At 40.6% G+C, this 26,653-nt stretch overlaps 1 protein-coding gene across 4 annotated transcripts in view; it reads right to left on the bottom strand.

Annotated features, from left to right (window-relative positions):
- The window catches only part of ATP8A2 (ATPase phospholipid transporting 8A2), a 590,644-nt gene that overhangs the window by 435,210 nt on the left and 128,781 nt on the right, over nt 1-26,653 (bottom strand). For 3 of the 4 annotated variants that reach the window (XM_053920803.1, XM_053920801.1, XM_053920802.1), the window contains exons 3-13: nt 25,181-25,280; nt 24,635-24,733; nt 23,658-23,703; nt 22,943-22,983; nt 17,565-17,638; nt 15,357-15,426; nt 14,221-14,348; nt 12,939-13,050; nt 6,995-7,160; nt 2,008-2,135; nt 921-998 (exon numbers count right to left, since the gene is read on the bottom strand). In XM_053920803.1, the coding sequence (XP_053776778.1) occupies nt 921-998; nt 2,008-2,135; nt 6,995-7,160; nt 12,939-13,050; nt 14,221-14,348; nt 15,357-15,426; nt 17,565-17,638; nt 22,943-22,983; nt 23,658-23,703; nt 24,635-24,733; nt 25,181-25,280 (1,042 nt within the window). The remainder of the gene's footprint in view (nt 1-920; nt 999-2,007; nt 2,136-6,994; nt 7,161-12,938; nt 13,051-14,220; nt 14,349-15,356; nt 15,427-17,564; nt 17,639-22,942; nt 22,984-23,657; nt 23,704-24,634; nt 24,734-25,180; nt 25,281-26,653) is intronic. The other variant, XM_053920804.2, reaches the window with a different exon arrangement.

Consider the following 26,653-nt stretch of genomic DNA (forward strand, 5'->3'; position numbering starts at 1 on the left):
TCTGGTGCTTCTTGAGCACTTTCAATCCTTCAGTTATTCAGGTCCAGTTCAGTGGCACCTGAGAACGACACCCTGAGCACCGTGCAAAACCACCAAAGACTTTGTCTCAAGTATACCCGTACCCCTAACGGGCTTGAAAGTCTCAAGGGGGAAACAGATAGCGATATATTTGTCACTATAACGTCCCTTATTTTGTTGTGTTTATGTTTGGAAAGACTGTTATGGGAAGATATAAAAGAGATAAATTAACTTTACCTGGAAAACTGGAAAAGAATTCGAGGAAGAGACAAATTTAGTCTGATATATATAGCGCCCACCTCATAGGGTGGTTGGGAGGTTTAAATAAGATGTTTAAAATAAAATTATAATCCTTAATTGCAGTGTATTCAACAGAGGTTATTCCTTGTAGTAACTTCAACATAAGAGGAAAACATAATGCAAAGCAGAACTCAGTGAAGTAATTGGGGTTCATGGGTGATGGTGAAAAGACCCTGGTTCCCTGAAATATTTCAGAAATGAAATCTGGAACATGTAAGAGATTTGATGGATACATGTCCTTCATATTAGCTCCCATATGTTTTGTAGGGTTAGAGAATATCTGAGTATCTTAACCATTGTTTTCCCTACCATTTGCTCCTGACAAACAATTTTAGGAGTACAAAAAATATTATACTGTATTTTTGTACTAAATTTTTTGCAGGTACCTCCTAAGTGATAAGATATATCCATGCCTCAGAATGCAATCCAAAACTAATTAACATTTATGTTCAATAACACTCTCAAATACTATATAGCTCCTCAAACATTAAAACCACATTCACAGAGAAGTATTTTTGCAAAAATCTCTCCATGGTTCGTCTAACACCAGTCTCCCCTCATGTTCATGTCGCCATCACTAAAGTTCCCAAAGAGGCTCTCACCTGGCCAAGCTCTTCATTAAGGTTTGAAGTCCTGGCCATCGCAGGGGTATCATTTCCAGGATAATACATATCTGTGTCCTGAGAGTGAGAAGAAGGGGCACTTCAGAAAGTATGTATCATTAAACCTTCATTTAGATTAAAAACAAGTATGTAAGTGCTCAATTTAAATTTGGGGGTGAAGATACAGTGGCAATTAGTGTGATACAAGGAGAAAACATGGCATTTGTTGATATATACAGAAGCCTGGGTTTCAAGATGAGCATTTCACGGCCTAGACGAACTCACATTCCTGATCTCAGCCAATACCTCACTCACAGGATTACTATGAAGATTAAATAAAAGTGCATGTGACCCCCTTTACCCTTTTCAAATGCCTGGTAACAACGGTAGACCTGACTTTGGGTGGTGAACACACAATGTAATATACAGATGATGTGCTATAGAACTGTATACTTGAAACCTACATAATTTTATTAACCGATGTCACTTTATTATTATGAAAAACAATAAAAAGTGCATGAAAGCACTTGGTCTACATATACAGGATGCTGAAGTCAAGTGCTTAATGACAACAGTAGTTCCTTAAAAATTCCACTTCCACTCTTAACAATGGAATCCACGGTACTGTCACCGTGAATTTTGACATATAATAAACACTGATAAAGACACACCTAAGAGGCCTTTCTTCACCACTAATTAGACTTGAAAAGCATCACCAGCAGTTGCAGCCACTTCATCCCTGCTCACCAGAAGACAAGCATCTGTTAAGCATTCTACCTCCATTTTCTCACTTTATCCTCACAAGAACCCCTTGAATATGTTCGACTGTCTCCCCACCCCCACTTCATATACCAGGAAGCTGAGATGTTAGGTAACTAGGCACTGCTATCACTGGCTCAGGGACACCTTTGCCAGAAATCTCTGGCCACTTCTCTGGCCCTTTACCTTCCAGACAAAATCATAAATTAACTATATTATTCCTTTCCTGGGAGCTCAATTAAACAGCTAAGGCTCTGAGAGAGTATTAGAAAATTGAGATTGACATTTCTGCAGCAGCTCAACTTTTAAACTCTGCCGTGATACTCACCCAGTTTATAAAAAGGGCTTGAGTGTATTTCACAACCTCAAGAGTCACCAGTAGACTGATGGGAATAAGGTTATTGTACAAGATGATGAACGTCAACAAGTTATATCCAAAATTATCCGAGGTTGTGTCTATGGAAGAAAACCAGAACATCTGTATTGCTTTAGTTAATTTGCATTGTTTCCTTTTATTTTATTGCTTTGAATTTTTTCTAATAGATGCTCATAAAAAATTTTATTGGCTTATGTATACATTTAGAGATTCAAGTTAAAATAGTTATTGAGCACCTGCCACATGGAACCAACTGTGAATACAAAGACTATTAATACACAATGCTTTCCAAAAAAGAGCTGGCTTCTAATAGGAGGTTGTGGGGCAGGAGAGTAGACAGAGGCAAGCATGCCCCTCAACGTGGACAGGCATCAGGATATATCTGTTAAAGAGATATTCATAGGGCATTCCAGAAACAGGACAGGAGATTTTTCTAACAGGAAAACATGGTCAACTGAAGACCATCCAGAAGAATAGAGACTTCAGTCAAGTTTTGGAGGACAGAGAGAAGACAACTAACTAAAAAGGATGTAAAAAAGAGGAAGGCATTTGAAATCATTGTAAGGAATATCTGCAACTCATTAGGGTATAGGTATCTTTGAGACATTCCAAAGAATTGGCAAAATGAAAAAAAGTGTGAATAGGGAAAACAGGTGAAAAGAGGGAGGCAGGCAAGGAGCCTTGAGTCCATTTATTGAAGATAAGAGAAGGAATGTCTTGTCGAAACAAGGCCTCTAAGTGATGAAACCCAAAGCGTGTCAGGACCAGCTTGGAGAGGAGGAGGGTGCAGGAGAGGGAAAAGAGGTGCCAGTTCTGTGCCTACCAAAAAGGGAAAGTTCTTTGAATTGAGTGAGAACTCCAACAGTGACAGTGCAAATGTGAAGCTTGATGGCACTTACCAGAGCTGTTCAGACTTTATATGAATAGTGAAGTAGAAGGCATATGGGTGGGACAAAAAGACCATTCTTCCACCGTACATCATGCAGCTAGTACTGAAGGTTGACATTATCTGAGCAATTCAAACACTAGTTTCCACAAAGCCTGTCTACCAAGACAGTGTCGATGTTCATTTACCGAAACCATATATCATGAACAAACCATGCAAAGTATCTTCACATTTGAAGCTAGACATATAACATGGTCCAAATCCAAATTTTAAAAGCCAAAACCAAGGGATCTGAATCTAAGCTACAACTGAAGTCCTAGTCACATTTCCCACTTTTGTAAAGGGGAAACAAGACTTTCTCCAGGCAGTTCAAACTGTATGAGTTCTACATGAGATAATAAAAGGTAAAAAATGTTTTCATCAGTTGAACTAAAATGTATTGAAAGATGGAAATAACAATAACTCCAAGATAATATCTCAAATTTTTAAAATTAAAATTATTCCAAAAAATTTTATCATTACATTTTGTTTATTTTCTGAAATTGCTGTGTAAGGAGACTGGCAAATCTTCTCCAAAAAAAATGAAGCAATAAAACTTGACAAAATTGTCCAAACATTTAAAGTGCTTAGAAACTGATGACAGGGTATATAAAAAATTCAAAAGCATGCATTAAAGAAAATTTACTCAATCTTGGTAAGTGGAGGCCTTTGACATTTAATTCAAAGGCAGCTTTTCCTTCTTTCCCCAACATCCAAATTATTTAAGTTCTGTTCTGGGAGGATGGTTGGAGCAGGCCTTGAGGACCAGCAGCTCTCATCTTCCCCCTCCCTAGCTCATGTCACAGAAATCTACCTGGGGGAGGGAGGGGCAGGCTGCTACCACAAAGCCATGGCAGGTGGTCAGGACAGGGACAGCCTGGGGGAGCTGACATTATTTGGAGCACAGCATAAAAAAGCCACCCCCAGGGCACTGTCAGAAACAATAGAATTTTTCTAGTGCCTAATAATCAGGGAAGACAAATTTCTCACAATATAGTAGGGACAAACAAAACAGCAGATCAGCCAGAAATGAAGCAGGAAGATCCCTGGAAAACATGGCCAAAGAAACCTTGCTAAGATCACACTCAACCCTGGTGGTCTAGAAGTTCATGTCCATGCACAAGGCTGCATATGCTCAGGAGGAACCAGAGAGGGTACCTGTGAATTAGTAGTCCCTGACTGAAGGTGGGTCAGACTTTAAATTCCCCAAGCATTAAAAGCATTCCCCTAGCCACACACAGATCAAGCAACAAAAGGGTTTAAGCACAACCTCTCACCAATCACAGGCTGACCACTAAGGTATGTGGACCCCTAGGAATACAGGCTTAAAAATAAAAACAAGGAGAGGACAGACTACTAATGAGGATAGAGTTTCTTTCTGAGGTAGCAAAAATGTTGTAAATTTAGGTAGGGGTGAGGGCAGCCCAATTCTGGGAATGTACAGTTGACCCTTGAACAACACAAGTTTGAACTGTGTGGGTCCACTTATATGCAGACTTTTTTCAACAAATACCTACATTATTTTACTATACTGTTTTCCATCTGCAGCTGGGAATTTGCAAATATGAAGGATGGACTATATGGGTTGACCGCCATTTTACACAGGGGACTTAGCATCCATGGATTTTGATATCTATGGGGAGTCCTAGAACCAATCCCGTGTGGATATGAGCACCACATAGATTCCATGTGGATATGTGGATAAGTTGTAGGGGAATCAAAAGTTATACACAGATTTTTTACTGTGAGGGGGCTCAGCACCCCTAATCGCTACATTGTTCAAGGGTCAGGTGTACTAAAAATAACTATATACCTTAAACTATACCTTTTAAAAGAATTAAAAGGTAAAATAATGGAAATAAAACTGAGCAGTAATATCAGGGGATATACACTGCAGGATAAAACAATTTCATAGAATGAGTTCAGGCAAGTCATTAAACAAATAAACAAAAAACAGCAACAACAAGTCCCAGGAGGAAGAGGAAAACAGAATCCAGACTTTCTGTAATAGAATATCTAAAATACCCAGTTTTCAACAAAAACAACAAACAAAAAACCAGGAAAAAGACAAGAGTAGAAACTGCTTTTGAGGGCACTAGCTCAAATGATAGACCAAAGGCTTCAAGCAGTTATTATAAATACATTCAAAGAGTTAAAGGAAATTGTTTAAAAAACTAAAGGAAAGTATGTGACAATGACTGATTAATTAGAGAATATAAATAAATAGATGTAAGTTTTAAAAGAACACAACAAATGGAAATTCTGGAATTGAAAGCTACAATAATTAAAAAAAATTTTAAATCACTACTGGAGCTCAACAGTAGATTTAAGCTGGCCCAAAACAGAGCAGATGAACTTGAATGCAGATCAATAAAGATTATACAATCTAAAACATAAAATAGAAATAAAGTAAAATTAACAGAGCCTCAGAAACCTGTTAGGACACATCAGTGAACTAACATATAAATAATGGAAGTACCAGAAGGAAAGGTGAGTAAGAGTATGGCAGAAACAACAAATAATAGCTGAAAATGTCCCAAATTTGATGAAAAATATGAATACACATATCCAAAAATCTCAACAAATTCCAAAGAGAATAAACTCAAAATTATTGAAAACCAAAGACAAGTTTGAGAATGGCAATAGAAAAATGACTCCCATGTAAGAGAAAACAGTAAGATAACAACTGGCTTCCCATCAGTACAATGGAGGCCAGAAGGTAGTGGGATTGCATATTCAAACTACTGAAAGGAAAAGACTGTCAACCAAGAATTCTACCAAATTCTGTGTCTTTTTTTGTTTAGATGTTGTCAATTGTTATTTTATTTTATTTTAATCTTTATTGTATATTTTCCATTACCATTTATAACTCCCTCCCCCAGCAGTCACCACACTGTTGTCCACGTCCATGAGTCCTTTTTCCTTTCCCTCAATCCCTCCACTCCCTCATCTCCCCACCACTAGCTGTCATCTGCTCTCCATCTATGAGTCTCTCCCCACTTTCCTTGTTAGTTCAGTTTGTTCATTAGATTCCACATATGAGTGAAATCATATGGTACTCGTCTTCCTCTGACTGGCTTATTTTACTTAGCTTAATGTTCTCTAGGTATCAGCAAAACTACCCTTCAAAACCAAAAATGAAATTAAGACATTCCAAGATAAAAACTGAGAAAATTTGTTGCTACCTAAACTGCCTTCTATTAAATACTAAAGAAAATTCTCCAAGATGAAAGGGAATAACACAGGCAGTAATTAAATCCACAAAAAGAAACAAAGGGCAGCAGTACAGGTGATTATACAGGTACTTAGACAATATAAGGACAGATTTTTATCCTTTCTTTTGGATTTAAAATAAACAATGGCAAAAAATTATTATAAAATGATATTATTAGACTTACATACAGATGTAATGTATATGAGAACACAAAGGAGTGAGGAAAGAATGAAGCCACATGAAGCAAAGAAATGTCATAAGCTATAACTCAGATCCACAGGAAGAAATGAAGTAAGTAGGTTAATGTAAAACAACTCTATAAGCTTACTTCTATTTGCTTTTTGTTTCTTTAAAAGGCATAAGACTGTATAAATCACTAACTACAATCCTATTTTTAGGTTTCTAGAAGGACGCAATATATGATAAAAATATCATAAAGCATGGGAGGAGATGGATCTATATTAGAGGAAATTGTCTACATTGCACCAAAACTAAATTATTATTCATCTGAAGTAGATGTTCACAATTAAGATATACATTGTAATCCCTAGAGCAACCACTAAGAAAATAACTTTTAAAATACAATTAAAAATAATCATTTGAATCTAAAACAATCCTCAAATACGTCTATCTTTACTTCATCACATGACTCCTAATCTTTCAATTCTCCTTGATAGGCTGGCAGTACACAGAGTAGCCAAAGGGCAGAGAAATATGGCTACCACACATAAACCATGCACGGAAGGATTTTCCAACAATGTTTTGTCCTACTTCAACAAGCAACCCACCCAGACACTTACCCATCTTCTTGATGTACCAGTTCTTTCCACCTTGAGACCCATTCCAGTATAGGGCCCCCGCTGAGCTCACCAAGGCCATGACCAGGAGGATGCCAAACAACACCAGGATCTGCACATTGGTCACTTTCTCAACATTCGATCTCTTAAGAGGAGCTTTGGTGGAATTCTGTACAACAGCATTTAAAATCAGTAAGGGTGACACAGACTCAAGGGCAAGGAGTTGGGGGAAAAAAAGGTAAGTTACCTAAATTCAACAAATAAAAATAAAAGGCTATTATTGCCAAATAACCAGTGAAATTAAAAAGTGTACCATACTTCTGCATCAGCAGCTAGTTTTAAATAAAGATGATAGAAGACACATTTTGCCTTGTTAAAGAACACATTTCAACTCTACTGGATTCAACCTATGCTTCTTATAAGTACAATTTAGCATAAAATTAGCTACTTGCATTATCTTTGAACACAACAAGTTCTAAATCATTTAAGTCCAATGTAAAAGAAATCAGAATGTTTCTAATTGAAGAAAAACTGAAAGATTCTATATCCTAAAAATCTAGAGAGAATCTTCAAAGTAATAATTAGGTCTACAATTAATATAGAAAGATAGATTTGGAAAGTACACATTTATTGAGAAAAAAGACATATGAACACATATACGTCAATAATGCAAAACAGAACATCAATGGGTGTCAAAATAAATGGATGGAGAAATAATTCATTTGGAAAACTGAACAAGAAACAAGCAAGAAAAGGCAGGAAAGCTCTAGTGGCCAGAAGAGATCTGAACAGAGTCCCAAATCATAAAAAGAACGCGAACAGGAAGGTAAAACAAAAGCAGAAAGACAACCTAACGTCTGCAAGTGTGCATGGCTGGACTTCTCACCACTGGTGGGGAAACCAGCCCAGCGGGAACAGAGGCTAGTGTTGGGAAGTGAGTCTAGAAATACTCATTAAAGCCGAATTCAAGGCCCACTTCACATTAGGTGGAAAACTTGGGACTATATCTTCTCGGCAGTGGAAAAGTCAGTAAAACTGTTCGTACTAGATAGTTAGGCACTTACAGTCATTTTATTAAAAGTTTCCTGAAGGTGATTGTGGTGAGCAGAATAATGACTCTCCCCCAATGACAGCTGTATCCCTAATACCTGGACACTATGAACATGTTACTTTACATGGTAAAAGGGACTTTGTAGGTGTGATTAAATTAAGGCCCTTGATTGGGGAGATTATATTGTATTATCCAAGTGGACCCAATTTAATCACTAATGACGTGGGTCCTTGACCAGGAGGTATAACTGCACAAGCATGGCCACAGAGATGCAACACTTGGTCTTGAAGATGAAGGAAGGAGGTCCTGAGCCAAGGAATGCAGGCAGCCTTTAGGAAGACTGGAGAAGGCAAGAAAGATTCTTCTCTAGCCTTCCCAAGTGTTCTATAGAAAGGAATGCTGCCCTGCAGATACGTGATATCAGACTTCCAACCTACAGAACTGTAACATCACAACTTTCTGTTGTTTCGGGGGGGGGGGGGGGAATAGGTATAGGAGCTTAAGTCTGCAGGCCTCTTACCATGAGTCATGAGCCTGTCTCTTTAGAGATAACACTGATTTGCAAAGATCAAGTGATTTGAAAGCTTATAAGGCACTAACAAGCCATAAAAATGGTGCCTTGTCCATACATAAGTCAGCCTTCTGCCCTGTTCTCAATTTATCTGAACATTAACACAACTAAGATGAAAATGTCTCTGAAAAGAAGAATGCAAATAAAGTCACAATTTGAAAATAAAATTAAGATGAAAATAGAAGGCAATTCCTCAGTTCCATAGAAAAACTCATGCCATAACATCTCCGAAAGTATCTGAATTCTATCGCCAAGCCCAGAAATGCTACTCTTAACAGCCTAGAGAAACATTTTCTGTGGGGGTGGGAGTTGGGAAGTGTCAGACTGGTGATTTTGAAAAGCTAAGTCCATTAAGTATCTTAACAGCACAACAGCATCTTCCTTAATATACTCTTTTCTCCCTTTCCCTCTAGCTCTCTAAATTCTTTGCCCTTTACAGACCTTTTAAAAATTCCTCTAAAATCTAAATGAAAATCCATTTGTAAAAGCTGACCTATCATCAATCAAATGCCATGTAAAGGCCGACGAGGACGACACATCAGACACATCTTGACACTCAGGTCAAGAGCCAAGAGACCAGTTCCAAGACTGCCCATCCCAGTCTTTTAAAACTAGAGATGACCTTACCATTTAAAGTAAACATTCACCGGAGGCAGAGGCAGAAAAAAATTTAAAATAAACATCATTTCTATGACTTTATTCATTTATGAACTTCTGATCTTTTCCAGCAGTTAAATCCCGGCCAGTTAGCAGAGGTGGCAAAAGTTATCTTTCGTACAACACAAGATCCCAAAACTTGAGGCTTCAACGCACACACTTGGCGGAAAGCCAAGCTGTTCCTACTCATTCCCATCTGCTGACATGTCAACTTTCGAGGATGAGCTCGTCATGTGAAATTCTGACTAGCACGTAAGTTCTGTAAAATTCTTAGAAAGCTGAGTAATACAGCTCTTAATAGAAACAGGCCAAAATGTCATATTCTGTAAAAGCTTATATCTGACCTGAATTTTACAGATTTCATTTTTTCCTAGGAAAGCAGTCAGAAGAATACTAGTTAGAATGTGGGCTCAGGAACCAGACTGCCAAGTTTTGAAACAAAGCTCTCTCTCTGCCTGGGTGTGTGACTTTGGCACCATACTTAGACACTCTGATTCCCAGTGTCTTCATCTAAAAGGTGGAAACAACAGTGTCTTCCTCACAGAGCCATTATGAGGGAGAAACGAGTTAAAACAAGCAAATACTCAGTACATGGGACACTAAGTACTTGCTGTAATTTCCATAATAATATCTCTTTTTCCCATTAAATCAACCAACAGAAGCAGTAGACACTGAAATATTTCTACAGGTAACTACACTCAACATGAAGCAAGGGAACTTTGAAGAACGGAAGGCAATGGGGGGAGAGTTTGAAAGACAAAGTAGAAGTACCGTACAATCTCATCTTTAACAGGAACCTAATCAACAAAACAAACAAGCAAGCAAAATATAACCAAAGACACTGAAATTGAGAAAAGGCCGACAGTGACCAGAGGTGAGAGGGGAGGGAATTTCAGGGGAAAAGGGTGAAGGGTTTGTAGGAACAATTATAAAGGACACATAGACAACAACGGGGGGGGGGGGGGTGGAAACGGGAGGCAGGCGGGGAGGGCTGGGGGTTAGGCTGGGGTGGGGGTAAAAGGCAGAGAACTGTACTTGAATAACAATTAGAGAAGGAAAAAAACAAAAAGAGCCCTAAAGCAATCACATTTCCTCTCTGTGTTCAAGCAGCACAAGTACAGAGGAAACATGTTATTTCCCAACCAGGATGGCTTTCAGCTATGCATGTTATGTTATATTCCCCATGAAAGCTCATCATTTTTCTGTTGTTTCAGCCCTAAAGGCGCAGCGAGTCTAGCACGGACATTTCTGGGGCTTTCCATTATTCCGCACTCAGTCAACATATAATGGGCCTTGCAGAGAGGTTTATCAAATCTGGGTGCAAGGAAAGGTGCCTATCACACCCACGGCATGCAGATTCATAAGGTGACTTAGTTCACACCTTGCTGACTGAAGAGACGATGGGTTCATTTTAAGTGTAACAATGATCACACACCTTCATTACAAAGCTGTATTACCAATATATGATCTAGAAAAACAGTGACAGCCTGAGAAAACAACCAGTATATCAGGAATCTTGAAGAATGGCTACATTGGTAGCATGCACAGTCTAAAAACTAGCACAAATTCGAACTCCTTGTGATCTCTTTGTCACTTCATAGAAAAGCAGAAGTGACCTGTAATTAGTGGAGCTCCAAAAGTGTCAGAGAGTGGAGGCTGGCACTGACTCAGAAAGTCAGAAAGTATGTAGTAGGTAGCAGAGCACTATTTATCAAGATAGTCTTCACATACAGAAGGCTCAGAACAACCAAACCTAAAACTAACGAGTGCCTGTGTGGGCGAGGACCTAGCAGGGAGGATGGATCATTCACATGTCAGACATACTGAATAAGGGTCAGCCAAGAGCTGTCTCTCAGCATTCACCAACCATTCACTTTGTAGCTGCGTGGATCCCCCTCTCTCACACACACTCCCTGCGACCATTCTACTGTACCAGGCCCCACCATTCCAGGACCAACACTTTCCTACATCCTCGCCCTCTTTCCAAAGCTGTTCTGCCCCTGCCTTACCCAGTGGAGGACACCCTTTCCTGAAGGCCCTGCAAGCAGAGGGTGCTCCAGTGAAGGCTGGCATCCCTCAGAATCTCAAGAGAATATTACTGAATGTACATGTGGGACCCAATAATACTGCTGACATTTTATTCCTCTAATGCCATGTTAAAAACCCATTTGTAAAATTCGTGCCATTCGATGACACTACCTTCTGCCTCTTCCCTCAGCAAGTCCACCCATCTCTCAGACCCTTCACTCCCTGAAGACTGGAGCAGTTGGCTTACCGCATCCATCTCTACCCCAGCCTTGCCACCACGCAATCTTCAGAGTCACAGCACTGACCCATCAAATGGTGTAGTCTCTCAGTCCTTTACTGCTCAACATCAAATGCCCTCCAACAGCTCTACCTGTAGCTTCCTACTCCCATGGTTCACTCCCAGCTCTCCCCATTCTACACACCCTCCACCCTAGAAACTCAAAGACAAGCACCCTACACACTGATCGGCTGTCACTCAGCAACTCTAACAATCTTCTTCAACTTCAGTGAGTGTCTCAACCCTTCTAATCCTCCCCATTTCCTGCCTCTGTCTCAGCTCCATTACCCAGCTGGTGTGGACACAGGTCTATCACTTCCTCTGTTCTAACAAGTACTTAACTCATTTGACCTCTAAGGGTAGACCTACGTAATAGCCTCCCTTCTCCAACTCTATACCTGTGTGCTTCTTAGTATCGTTCTTAGTAGCTAGCCAACTGGAGCCCCCAAACCTGGGTTGGTTGACCCTTCTGTGCACACCAGAGCACTCTGTGATGACACACATTACAACAATGATCTCTCCACTCCCTAATTCCCTGCTACTCCTAAGTGCATGTGGTTACCGGGGGATAAAGTTGGGCCTTTCACTATTGTATCCATTCAGCTTGGCACAAGACACAGTGCACAGTGGTCATCGTACATTTTTAAGTTAATAATACAGTCAAATACGTGCTTTAGAAATGATACAAAAAGGCAGACAAGATGAAAAGCCAATCCTCATCAATAGCTACCATTAGTAAAATGAGATAGCCAAGTGATACCAATGAAATATAAGTAGTGACACATAGGGACACCAATTTATGTTGAATTTCAACATAGTCTAGCAAAGTGTGTCCTAATATACATGTGGTCTGCAAATTCACAACTAATAATATTAAAAATATTAACAGGGAGAAGGAGCAAAATCACTTTCATTAATTTTTTTGCTGTATAAAGAATAAATATTAGTTCAAAATAACTGATTTTAAATTGTCTAAAATTCAGTTAATTAAGACAATTCACTGTAAAATCCTAATTAATGGAGTGAGGAGCAGAAGCAGTGAGAGAAATAAAGAAGAAACAAGAAGGAAGGTCATCGCTTAAATCCATCAGATAAAATATGTTAGAACTGATTGTCCCCCTAAATAAGGAAAACAAGACCATTGATATTTCAAGCAGGAGGTAACAACATCTGACATAATAACAGAACTCTATGAGAAACTATCTAAAGAACCAAAATGAAGGCACTTCCTTTCCAAACTTAGGTTCATAGATAAGCTTCCTAAAGGCAACATCTACATTTCTACTCTCTACGCCATAAAAACAGAACAAAATTTTTTAAAAAACTAAAATCAGCATTGTTTTTCAGCATAGAAATGTTTTACCTGCATGAGTTTGGTGTCGTGTCCAGTGTAAACAACTATGCCAAAGACCCACTGAGTATTTCTAAGCTGTGTACCTCTTAATAAGATCTGGTCAGGCCCAAGGGAAACAGGGCTAAAAACAAGAAATAATATTTATATTCAATGATAGTCTGACAAAGGAGCAAGAGCTTTCCCCTTAAACATAAACCCACATAAATCAAATGTTTCCTTTACTCAAATTTGAATTATTTCACTGAGGAACAGGGTCAGTGAAGGTTATCATTAACTTAATCTACAAAAAACAACAACAACAAAAGACCCACCAGAAAGGTTTCTCTAATCCATTCATCACTACAAAAAGTTTTTTTTGTCTTCCTATAAAATGTTAGAGGCAACTGTATCTCTTATAATCTGGTTATAAAACCAAAGACAGAAATTGCTAAAATAATCAGATGTTTATTGATTTGGGAAACCCAGTTTATTTTAGAGTTGATTATAAGAAAAAATAGCAATAAAGCTATAATACCAAGTTTGTCAAGAGTGACAACGATTAGATAGAAGGCTGAGTAATACTTTAGAAACTCAAACTGGGAACCCATGGAATGGCTCCGCACACTAACTGAAACGGGAGGAGAAAGCAGTCACGTGTAGTTGTCATTTTGGGTTGGTTCCCATCATCAGGTCCCTCTCTATGGATCTGTTCGAAAAATACAGGTGGAGAGCACTGATAAGCATGCGGATTACAGATAAGCAGAGGTCAAAACTGCACCCCGACATAATGACAAAAAATGACTCTCCGACAATAAAAACAATGCCAAGGGACAAAGACAACAGAATATAGACAACAGGGCAGTGAATATTTTAAAGGAAGACTGATTGTTGTACCTTTCATTTATCTTTCTAAAAACAAATCCTACTTAAGGGCCTCTCTAATGAAACCATTAGCTTTTATACACCTCAGAAACCTCCCTTCCACTTTTGTGCAGAATAGCATGCAGTCACGCCCTCCCTCCTCCCGGCAGGTAATCCGCACAGAAAGAACAGGCCAGCGCAGTGAGTCTCACTTCAGACCCTCTGGCTGTTTTATCTTAACAAAAATCAGTTCTTTCTTTAAATTTCAGGGATGGTTTAAATTGATTGAAACAGTGGTTCATAAAAAGCTTATATCTAAGCTAAACATGAAGAAATCTCACTGTTTTTGAAATATTATGATACCAGAAAACAAACTAATATTTTCCAAAGCTCCAGTAATTCTTAGTCCCATTCAAAAAATAAAAAACACTAAGAAAAGGGAGAGTGATACCTTTTCCCATCTAAGTTCAAGTTTCCGGTGAAGTCATAGAGGTGGCGGTTGGGCCCTTCACATTCTACAGTTCCAGATAACTTCATCAATACCTCCCTTGTTTGCATATCGGCGGTGTGATTCAAACCCTGAAGTGTTAAATCAAAGGAGGAAATTTATTACAATCTTCCACGCTGAGGGACAACATTCCACATCACCACTGTCAATCTAAAGAAAATGATGAATCCTCTAAAATGAAATAACTTGGGAAAGCTAGCAGATCAAACTGTCAACCCACGAGATCGACATTAGGGCAGCTTTGTTCACAGGCGGCAACCTAATGCAACAGTTTCAAATGAATTCAGTGAAGCAGAAAGTTAAGATGCCACCACTGTGCTGGAAACACCCATGTTTAGTGATAATTCACATACTCAGACACCTTACAGAAAAGCATATTCATTAGCTATATTCTAATACTGGTGATAAGCATAAAGTACCCCTTTAATACAGTGTGATATCTCACATACAGTAACTCTTCCTTAAACAGAAAAAAAAATGTTTAGATCAAATATTTGAAGTAGAAAAGAAAGGTATATGAACAGAATTATCAAACTCAACTTCATGCAGTATAAAATTTAAGTGGCAAATGCTTCAGATGTTTATTATATTAAAGACTATTCTTCATTCTAGAATTTTTAAAACATGGTAAGAATAGCTCTATTTAAAGGACAGAAATTTTGTATCTAATATAACACTCTCTAGAATTAGAATCTCAATTAAAACAATGGAAAGGGAGGTACCCATTGTTTGTCTACTTCATCTCTCCCTATAGGCGCTGCACTTTCCACCATGCAGCTCAACCCCTAGAGGCTCTCCCCACAGGTACCAACAGGCAGAGAGCACAGTGAGATCTAAGTTAAGGCGTGACCCCCCTTCCTGACCCATTCTTGGATGAAGCCCACTTGTTTAGGTCCGCCATCACTGTTAAGCAGTTCCCTTCATAATAGAAGGCACGTTCTCCCCATAGCTTCCATTAGGGTTAAAGCATAACCTTCTGTGCAGAATTTTTTTTTTCCTCCTGATAAAGCACTGGCTGCTACATGTGGGGACCAGGTTTGGGCCTCCTTGACAACACAAGTCACAAAAGGTAACTTTACCTGACGTATTTTAAGGTTCGTCTCCCCGTCTAGATTAGCTGTTTCAACATAACACATTGCCTGAGGTTCACTAAGGAGAGAAGGAAAAAAAGCCAAAGTTTAGTAAGGTCCCTCCACAAATGCGCAGCTTATAAAGACTCCCTAAGGAAACTATTTCTGCAGATCAGCCCTTCAAAATAGGGCTACAGTTGACCCGTGAACAACCCAAGGAGTTAGGGGCGCCTACACCGACCCCCACTGAGCAGTCAAAAATCCAAGCTTAACTTTTAACTCCCCGTAAACTTAACTACCCCCAGTTGTCCCTTGGCATCCAGAGGCAGTTGGCTCCAGGACCCCCCTACATACCAAACGGGGGTGTTCAAGTCCCCCAAATAGAATGGCCAGAGATCAATGCACATCGTTGGCACTCTGCACCCTCCCAACCAGGGGTGGAAAATGGTGTTTATTGAAAATAACCCACCTGTATGTGGGCCCACATACTTCCAACCTGTGTAATTCAAGGGCCAACTGTAAAAAGAACCACTTTAGTAGCAGTAACTGGTAGAAAGACAAACACTCATCTTTGGGGATCAACACCAATAAAAATGATCTGCCCTTATGGGCCCCACATAATGGCTGCTTGACCTCCAGTAACAGAAATAACTGAGGGGAAACGAGGAGGGGAGGAGCAGGTTAGGGCAAACGCATGATGTCCTAGCCAATGGGTATGGGTGACCCTTAAAGTCTGAGCCCTGGCCCACTCCTCCTGACCAAAAGAGCCTCCCTAGGCAGTACAAATCTGTCTTCTGAAAAGCCATGGGGGTTCAGGAATCAAGGCACAGGCTTGGCAAGCCTCTACTGCCCATTCCTTGTACTCTGTCTACAGGCAACTTTCCAATCAGAACACCTGATTTTAAGGACAGAAAACTCAAAAACTAAAATTAAGCAGAGCAGATTCTACTACCTGCAATCTTTGGGTTTAGGTAGCATCATCAGTGGCTATGAGAATGGACTGCGCCACCCACCAGCTAAGTTAAGATCTGGCGCTACCTCTATTGGCTACGTGGCTTCAGCAAGTTGTTCAACGTCTCTGCTTCTCTGCTTTCTCCGTGTAAAGTAAGGACATCCAGGGTTGTTGGGAAGACTCATGGAACAATGCAGTCAGCAGGCTGCTTGACACAAAGTGCAGACGAATGACCACCCTAAAGACCAGATGTCAGTCTCATATTGCAACCAGGTTTTCTGAGGGCCACAACCAGAAATCTGACCCCAAACCAGCAAGTGATCCCCATTTTACTAGGATTTTCTTTGTGACCGAACATGAATGCTACCCCACATAGATAGTGCTTTAACCCTCTAGGGGCTCAGGGTTATTTTTAAACCTTTTATCTCAAGCAGAAAATTCATGTTAAGGCTTAAAATCTCATGTGTGATCAAATCCAATAAAAGAAACATCGCCTTCAACCCAAAGAATATGCATAGAATGTGAGCATCTACTATTCCCAACTGGAACATAGGAAGTTTTAGTCTTGACCTCATGTCATTTAATCTTGAACTCAAGAGTATTCTTATTCTAATTTTGTTGCTCATTCTTTAATATATAATCTTATGGATCAAGCCAAAGAAAAGTCAAGTACTGTGTTGTGTATTTAAGCCACTTAGTGATGATACCCTTCTAGTAAAAACTACCTAGGAAACATGGCAATAATACTTGGGCAGAAAGGGAGCAAAACGTGGATGAGTGAAGAGGAAACACCATCTGCAGGTCACGGTTACACTAAGAAAATGCCTGCAGTTCTCTGAATAGCTAGCAAAGGGTTCTGCAGGAGAGACTGTCGGCAGGACCCCTCAGGAGACTGGATGTGCAGTCTCAGACACGCTGCCGCCTGGAGGTTGCTGGAGCAGTGGGGATCACTCCACTGCTCTTGAATGTTTCTGCATGTTTTCCGACAACAAGGAATAGCCCAAAATAGCCATGAGACTAAAATGAATAGACACTTGTGAAAAAGCTCCCCCCATAAAGGACAGAGGAATAAATAGGAGAAAGAAAATTTAGGATTAAGGCAGGAAAGAGCAAATGACAGGTAATGGAAGAATAGGCCAGAGAGAGAAAGCTGGTGACTCAGGGTGGAAGGGAAAGGGTGGCTCGAGATGTCAGCAGTCACCATTTAAAATTTTATTGTTTCTTAACATTATTTCAAAAACTGTGCCCATTATCGCACACCTGACCTGGAGGATAGCAGGACCATGTCTGCTGGGAGATACTGCCCATTGACGACCTTCACAATGTCTCCCACTGTCACCTAGAAAACCAGGGGCAAGGACAGAGAAGCGTGAAAGAAAAGAAAGCACAAATGGTGATAAATGTGGTTAAGTATTTGAAGAAAAATTACTATACTACTATGTCATGAAGTTTAAGATGGAGAAGCCCAAATTATTTTCCTTGACAAGAACAAAAGTATAATCTTTCAGTACAGACAAATGTACTATTGCCTCTTTGCAATGATACTGAATGAAAAGGAAAAAAAGAAAAGACAGGGGAGGGGGAGAAAGATGAGTCAGAACTATCAAGGTCTCTTTTTCTTATAATCATCCATCCACTTACAAATTCCACAGCTTGAACTATGGGGCAGTGCCACAGCCGTATGCAGTTGGGTAGACTGGTTAAGTGCACAGCTCTGAATTCAAATCCCCCAGTTGTGTCCCAGCTCCTTACGAGCTATGAGTGACCTCGAACTAGTCCTATTGTAACAGGGTTCAGCCAAGAGGGGAGGTCCCAAATAGGGATTTGTAATTGGGTTCAGAACTCGGTGTCCAGGAAATATTAGAAAAAAATATATATATAGGATGTCCTCACCCCCACAAGTCTGAGCTGGGGGATGGGACACATGGAGCAGGGCCATTGAGAGTTGTTTTGAATAGCAACAGTTTTGCAGATAACCTCTAGAATGGTCGTTTAACATATCTATAACCTTTAACTGGTTTCATGAATATGTTAAGCAGCTATGGCCATGCTGTAAGCCAGGGGGATAGAAGTGACTTCGACCCATGATGTAACTGGGAGGCAACTCCCCCTGGTTACAGAGCCTGCATAAGAGCTCGGAAATGATTGGATCCACACCACAGGGCCACACCTGCCTGGACTTACTATGGCTGCCCAGAAAAGCTGGAAGAATACAAGAATGCTGGCAGCTGTGGCCAATTGTGGGAGGAGTTGGAAATGATGAGGCAGAAGAAGATTGGCACTGGGATTTAAACCCAGGCGCGGCAGCCATGCGGCAACTTTTTGGAACTACGAGGCTTGGGCAGAGAAAAAAACAAGGACTTCTATTTCTTTTTCTGAGATACAGAACCCCAGACTGGGCAGAGGGGGAAGAAAGGACTATGCATTTTGTGGGTATTCTAAAGGACTTTGGGATCTCAATGAAGACATTATGTTATTACTCTTGTGTTTGTATAACTATTTAAATAAATAATCCCTTTCCTTTTCACCAATCTCTGGCTTTGAGAGACGTCTTTCCCTGGCAGCGGGCAAGGTGAACCTAGTACAGGGTGGGGGACCCTTGGAGCACAAAGGTGGGACCGTTTGGTAATAGTATATCGTTCACACCCCCACCCCAGGTCTGTTCCATAACACTATAAAGTCTGCATGTCTCAGCTTTCTCATCTATCTGATGAAACCAACAGAACTCATCTCATGGCATTACACTGAGGATCACTTGAGTTAAAACATGTAAATAGCCCCTTTTACTAATGGGAAAACTGAGGCTCAAAGTGAAATATTTTAATCAAGGTTACACAACCCAGGTTTAAAACTGAGCAATCTGGCCAGTGGTCTGATGAAAAGGCAATACTAAATTCACCCATGAACAGTCCTCCTAAAAGGTCCCCCAGAAATATACCACATAAAACAGAGAAGACTCGTATAGCCTCAAGAAATTGCCAGAAAAATAATCATAGCCTTAGTCAGAGGCCTAAGTCAGAGACCACCATGAGAAACACTCCACTGGACAGAAGACCCCAAGTCAAGGAAACAGGCATCTGAAGAAAATTAGCACCATGGCCAAGTGGCTATAAATCCTTTAAGTAAGATCACAGAAGCACCTGGCTGAATGGGATGTGAGCTTTCAAGTCAGGCGGGCCTGGGCTCAAATCCCAGCTTCACAAGTAACCTAGCTCTGGGATCTTGACAAGCTCTTTACCTCTCTGAACTCCCATGTCCTCACTAATAAAATAGGGACAAACCACCACTGACTTGTAGGGCTGATGCAGTAATTAAGAAAGTAAACACACGGACCTGGCATGAAACGGGCACATGTTAAGGGTTAGTCCCTGCCAGCGGGAGTGTTAAGGCTCTAGGAGAGTGAAAGTAAAGGCTGGCGAATTCTCTGACAGCACGAGAAAGGCCATTCCCAGTACACTAACCATTCAAAACTCAAAACGGGCACTATGCTTTCTGTTTCTTATTCTAACCCATGTTACTATTCTCTTAGAAATCAAGAATTTGACATAACGTGATACTTGTGAAAAACCACTGGATTTTTCAACCTGGAAGAATGGCCCTAGCCATTTAATTTTCAATAAAAAAAAGGGAAGGTTTACCAAAAGGTCTCCTACAAGTGCCGTGAATCACTTATCAAAGTGTGCGGGAAGCCTAAGGAATCGGGCTCAACACAGGAAAGGGTGGTAAACGTTAAATTCCAGAACCCCTGTACATTTGAAGTTGGTACCTGCTTTTAAGGCAAAAGGAAGACATACAATTAAAGTATCTTCCATAACAAAGAGAAGTCAAAGAATAAATGCTACAGAGCTATTTTAAAAGAATCAGTACAAAAGCAAGAAATTCCTAGGAAAATTGAAAATGTTTTTTAAGTGTAAAAATATTTTATGTGAATAGTTTAATTACATAGAACAAAATCAGAAAATGCAATTAGTTTAAACTAGAAAGGAAAATTAGCCATGTTTTCAAAAGAAAAAAAAAAGCAGAAGATTTTTAAAATTCAAAATGGGAGGACAAGGGAAATTAGGGCTTTCTCCCATCTTTATTATTGAAATAAAGAAATAATTATTCCCCAGTAACAAAGTACTAAGAAGGTGCATGTACATGAGAAACTACTTGGAATTTTGCTTGAAAATGGCTTTCTATTTGGCATTCTTATGCCTAGTTATCCCTTCAGTGGGTGAAACTATCTAGAGCAAGAAATTTTAAGGTGAAGAGACCACCCCCCCAGATCCTTGAATTCACACTAGCCTCAGAGGATTTCTCAAGTCCCTGAATTTTGAAGAATAAGCCCAAAAGTCTTCTTAAAGTCAACCAAAGTTGTCGAGATCCACCCCAGAGCTGCCTCTCAGCCTTTACCAATGCTTCAGCTACATCCTGGGGATCGCTGCCTTGAGCGTTGGCAGTTCAGATTAGTGGTAATCGCTTTGGGGAGCTTAAAGCTAGCCGATTCCACTGTGCCTGCCATCTCTGGCACCTGTTACCACTGCCGTCTCGTCACCTGTCCTCTCCCACATTCTCATCCTATTCTGAGCAGTTCTGCAGATGTGCCTGGCTTCCCCAGGCATCTCGGAGTTCCACCCAGTTTCCTCTGCCTTAAACTGGTTGCCTCCTGTCCATCCTTCTACAGGACACTAGAGCATCTCAAAATGGGAGCCTTTCCTGACCCTCCCAGATGTCCCCAGAGCTCCTGAAGCGCCCCCCACCCAGAGTTCAGCCCCTGCACTGCGCACTGTTTAGCTGCCTATCACTTCCACCACACTGGTGCTTCTGCCTTGTGGCCCCCAGACCAGCGGCAGCAGCCTCACCTAGGGACTTGTCAAAAATGCAAATCCTAGAGCCGCCCCTGGAACTACTGAGTCAGTGCTTCCGAGAGAGCGACCCGCCCTCGTGTTGTACCAGCCCTCCAGAAGATTGGGGTGCCCGCCCAAGTCTGACAACCACTGAAAAAAAGCTCCTTAAGAGCAGAGCCAAGCTACTCATTTGTATGCCCAATGCCCAACACAGTCTGGTACATGCCTAGAGCTCCATTAAAATAAACAAACAATACATTTTTAATTGAAATAAAATATGTAGCGAATCATATTAACAAGTGTTTGTTGTTGTTATTTTTCCTCCAAATGTGTATGAGGAGCTCGTGAGGCCATCAACCCTGAGCCCAGAATTCACAGATCATCACTCCCCTTTTTGCTGTTTCAAGCTGTGTCATCATCCCAAATCCACGCTGTTCTCCGCTCCAGCCAGTATCAGTGCCTTTCAGGGGAGGAGGCTGGCAGCAGGAACCTTAGAGAAACAGGCCATTCCAAAACGCCATGGGAGTCCTTGCATCCTACAGCATTTCTGCCCTCTGTGACGTCAAGTTTCCAACCCCTTGCCGAAGAACCACCCCACTTCCAAGTGAGAGTGAGGTCAATTCATACTGGCAGTACAGGACTTTTGGGTCACTACCAAGGTTGAGGTGTTACCACAGAACACTACAAGGGGACTCCTATAATAAAGTAAAAACGAAATGAAAACTAAAATAAAGACTACACTTACCACATCATTGGCATTTTTCAGATTAAAAGATCACAGCAGCAATTTTAAACATTGCTTACTAAACATTTAGCAAGAGAAATTATTCTAAGTTACACTTCTAAAAAGTAACTTTCTTTTGAAATCATGTAAATTGGCTTTGAACAGCGGAGAAATGAGAGTCATCCCCCAAAACCTTCTGTGACTTTTAAGAAGGTGCAGCTAAAACAGAGACTCCCTTAAAAAGCTAATTTTATCAGATACGAGAAACGCAGATGGCACAGAATATTTCTTCTAAATTTTCTTTTCATCAATATAAGCAACCAAAACCCACCCAATTCCCAAGCAATGTAGACTTCCTGCCTCCGGGATGCGGAGGCCGGCCCTTCCGGGTGCTAGAGAGTTAAGAGCAGCAACTAGGGGTTGTCCCCAACTGGCCCTGCCTCAGAATCAAAGTGGGATGGTTTCCAACCCCTATGCCCACCCCACTTACTGAATTCCAAAAGTTAAAAAATCTTTAAAAAATTGAATTGAGGTAAAGAGAATGGAAGACCAGGGAAAGTGTTTCTTTTTATCTTTCTTATCCTCACCCAAGGATGTGCTTATTGATTTTGGAGAGAGGAGAAAGGGAGGAAGAAAGAGGGAGGGAAACATCAATGAGAGAGAAACATCGATTGGTTGCCCCTCGTACAAACCCCAGCTGGGCACTGAACCTGCAACCTAGGCATGTGCCCTGGTTGAACCCGCAACCTTCCAGTTTACAGGACAACAGTCCAGCCAACTGAACCACACCAGCCAGGGCAAAATGTTTCTTAAATTGAATTTAGAAACTAGAAAATGCTTCGAGATTTCAGAAACACCATCAGGGACAGTAATCTCCCGCGTGTCCTGACCCAGTGAGCACGGTCTACAAGGCCCAGGGGATGAAAGCACACATCGGCTCTAAGTACTCCTCCTGGGCAGACTCCGCAACATACAACTTACATTAAATACAAATGCTGTGTCTTAACATAAACCTAATACTGTAATCACTACCAGCAATTAATTACAAGTCATCAATACTTTCTGGTATATCTTTAAAAATAGTTTTTACCTCTTTCCACATAATGGTATGCCACATACCATTTCTTAACACTGAAAAAGAAAAACAAATGTACCAGTTAATACTGACAATAATCAAAATAACCTTTCCCAAATCCAAAAGGCTCCTTCCAAAATTCCACCTACCAATTCCAACATATTCAAACACCCCGTGTCCTCAGACGTGCAGGTGTGACACCGCCACCCACAACAGAGCCCCGATCTACACACCCGTGTGCCGCGTGCACTTCAACGTGTGCACACAAGTGTAGGTGTATGTATATAAGTTGCGCCGCTTCACATTTAGCCAAGAAGAAAACTTGCCCTGCTGTCACAATATTTACCAAAAAACAAAACAAGACAAAACCTCCCCACGAACATAGCTAACGTTCTAGAAACCAATGCAGTAAAAGCTAGACAGGGAGAGGTAGGGAGCAGTTACAAACCAAGGATATGAATGCTTGGATTCTTTTTTGATATAAAATATGTGTAGTTCCTGAAAATTATAACCTTTCTAAAATTCTAAAATACACCAGTCCTGTTCAAATCTTAATTTCCAGGACTCACATTTTATTGCATTTGTTTATCATTTTGCTGTTTCTTTAATGAATTTATAGATCATGTCCCCAACTTATCTCAACACCATTAACTACTTGTTTAAAATTCCTTAAACACAGGTCTCGTTCTCAAGGTTTCTAGTGGAAAAAGTGACCAGCCTGGTATCTTACCTATGGTTTTCTTTTTGTTAACTGCATTGTCGGCCTTATGACGCTTCTGTTACAGAAAGAAAACAAGTTCTTAGATTCGGAAGTTCCAAATGACTAATTGAAACAGCAGACAGTAAGGATCAAGGGGGGTGGAGGGGCAGGAAACCAACTGCCTGCAACGCTGACGCTCTCCAGTTCAGTTCGACGGTTTGTGGCCAGCACGGCTCACTGTTTTAGTGGACAAGGGCAGTAAAGGGAAGATATGTCGTCTGCTCTACTTCAAGTTACTGTATATAGGTTCGAACAATGAACAAGCACCTTCAAGTACGAAACTTCTCACTCCTCTTTTGTTTACATCAGACCGAAGGAATGACTCAGTATGAAACGCAACAACAATTGAATTCACTTTACTGATAAAAAAAAATTTCTGGGGCAAAGTACCTTTGCTTTGATTTGTTTTACATTTATTCATTTATCTATTCCCAGAAAAAAATGTACATATGATGCATGCTAGATACTGAAAGTACGGGGGGCAATAGGGGGAGAAAGAGCCCAGACTTAGAAAAGAGGATGGAGTACGAATATGGTTGTAGCCAATGAACTTGGAGACACACTGAAATCAGTACGAGGAGGGAGAAGATTCTGGTAAAATTACCTCAGGCACAGCCAGCACGATGCTGATATGCTGGACAGCAATACAGTCCTTCATTTGCCACCACATCAGCAAACTCTACAGGACAACATCGGTGATAAAAACCAAAGGGGGCCCAGGACTTCACATTAGAAAACAGTCTGAACTACTTCTGTGTCGCTGTACGGGGACTAAGGACACTGCATGCACGTGTTCCCTCCCCACCCCCCGAAAATACCATCATGAACTTCAAGAGGCTAGTTTAAGCTATAGATCAATGTCCTGTCTTAAACAGAAAGCCCAAAGCAACAAATGAGTTACATTATATTCAATAAAAGGTTTTTATTATCTGAAAGCAAAAACTTACAAAATCTTCTACAATCTCTTTGATGCCTGCAATTGTTAAAATAATGATCAGCGGCACCAGGGTGGTGTATCTTCCCGTTGGAGATACATCTGGGATTTGCTGCAAGACAAGAGACCGAAGGAGGGGAGTTGACAAATTAAAATCCTCTACAAAAAAAAAATGACACTCACCACTCACTCTTCCATGGTTCTTTTCCATGTTTGCTACACCAAAATAATTACCTTATTTAAAAAACTAGCTAAGTGTGTTACATATTTTTAAAATTTTAGCCAACATCGCTTATGTAGAACAGAAAAAGTTTAAAAGTAAGACCCTCGGGCCATTTTCCAGTGACGCTTTTAGTAACTGCAATTTAAGGCACACTTAAAGAAGTCTGCCTTCGTGCAAGATCTCGTGCTTGTTCACGCAAACAATGACGGGGTGAAGGGAGGAAATTACATTCAAGTATTATGACACGTTTTCAGGGAAGTGACCTTTCAGCAAAATCTCATTCTGCATGTAATCCAGGTTCTGAATTTCAAATAAACTTTTAAGAAGAAGCATTACCTGTAATAAGGCAATGAAGAGGAAGAAGGCGTTAGCAGCTCTTCTGATCTGCTCATACAAGAATCGAGGTAGAAATGTCAACACGCTGTACTTGGCCGTACTATAAACACAAAGAAAAATACTACTATCAGTTATTGACGTAAATTCTAAAAAATAAGAAAACTTGCAAATATTTTACAAGGGGTTTTAAAAAATATATTTCAAAATTCAGAACAAGTAAATGCTGTGCTGGTCCTTGTGTGCAAAGCTTCTTTTTATAAAAGGGCAAACCTGTTAAGAAAAAATTCTATGTGATCTTTGCTTTCGAAGGTGAATATGTATGTGTTCATCAAGTTTTCACACAGCGAATTCACCCACCTTCTAGGAGCTACGTGCTACAAACACAGTGAGCATATGCAGAATGTTTCAAAGATCACAAAACAGAAGGAGGCCCAAGGCCCACATTCCAAACACAGTAAGATATGAACACTGAAATACAGAGGAAGGTGGAAGCATCCGTTGGGCAACTCACACAAGCAAGGCAGCATTATTGTTCCAGGGTTTGTGATGCTCTACAATTCCTACTACAAAGCCACTGATTCAGCATAGAAAGTTGACTCTGTAAAACAAGCCCTGGGTAGCAGGCATGTGAACGACAGTTCAGTGTCCCCCTAAATGCCCACCACAGACATTTACCCAACCACAGCTGAACAAACTCCACTCCTTCCACATACCCTTTATTTGGCCACTTCTGTCCATGCTTTGCTTCCACCTGGGATGCCCTGTCTACAACTAAGCTATCCTTCCCATTTTACACCCCATCCTTATATTTTCCTTTAAGCATGGTCAAATCCACAAAACTCTTCTTCCTCCAAGCCCGAGGTATGGTGTTCATACTGCATTATATAGTATCTGCTTGGCTTTCAGTTGTATTTATGTATCTAACCCCAGAATAGATTCTGAGGATAGTAAAAATGTTTACTTCACCTTTGGATGTTCCTAGCTCACAGCACATAGCCAATAATCAATGAATGATAAAATAATCCAAAGGCATAATCCTCAGTTTCCTCTTTCAACTGAGAACCTGAAAGAGGAAAATGAACCTCACCTCCTCTGGCTGCTCAAAGGCATATCCATAAAAGTACCTGCCGACTCCGAGCTCCCCTTCTGAAGACATGCCCCTAAACCAACTCCTCGCTGAAATGTATTCCAGCAAGGTTATCTAGCAGTTCAAATACACAACCAATTAGAAGCACCAACACAGAAGAACTCAGGGGACAGAATACTAGAGGCATACATGCCGCTGCAAGCCCTAACAGCAACCAGTCCTGGAATGACAACACAAAAATCCAAAGGTGACAACCCCAAACTACAGCAGCCTGAGGTCACTGGCTGGAGCAGGAAATTGCCCCATGTGTCATTTAGAGCCACTTCCGTCGGAAAGGATCATCCCCATGGTACAATGGCCTGCGGTTTCCGAACATACAATGGTTA

The sequence above is a fragment of the Desmodus rotundus genome, chromosome 3 (genome assembly GCF_022682495.2).
Source record: "Desmodus rotundus isolate HL8 chromosome 3, HLdesRot8A.1, whole genome shotgun sequence".
Classification (NCBI taxonomy): domain Eukaryota; kingdom Metazoa; phylum Chordata; class Mammalia; order Chiroptera; family Phyllostomidae; genus Desmodus; species Desmodus rotundus.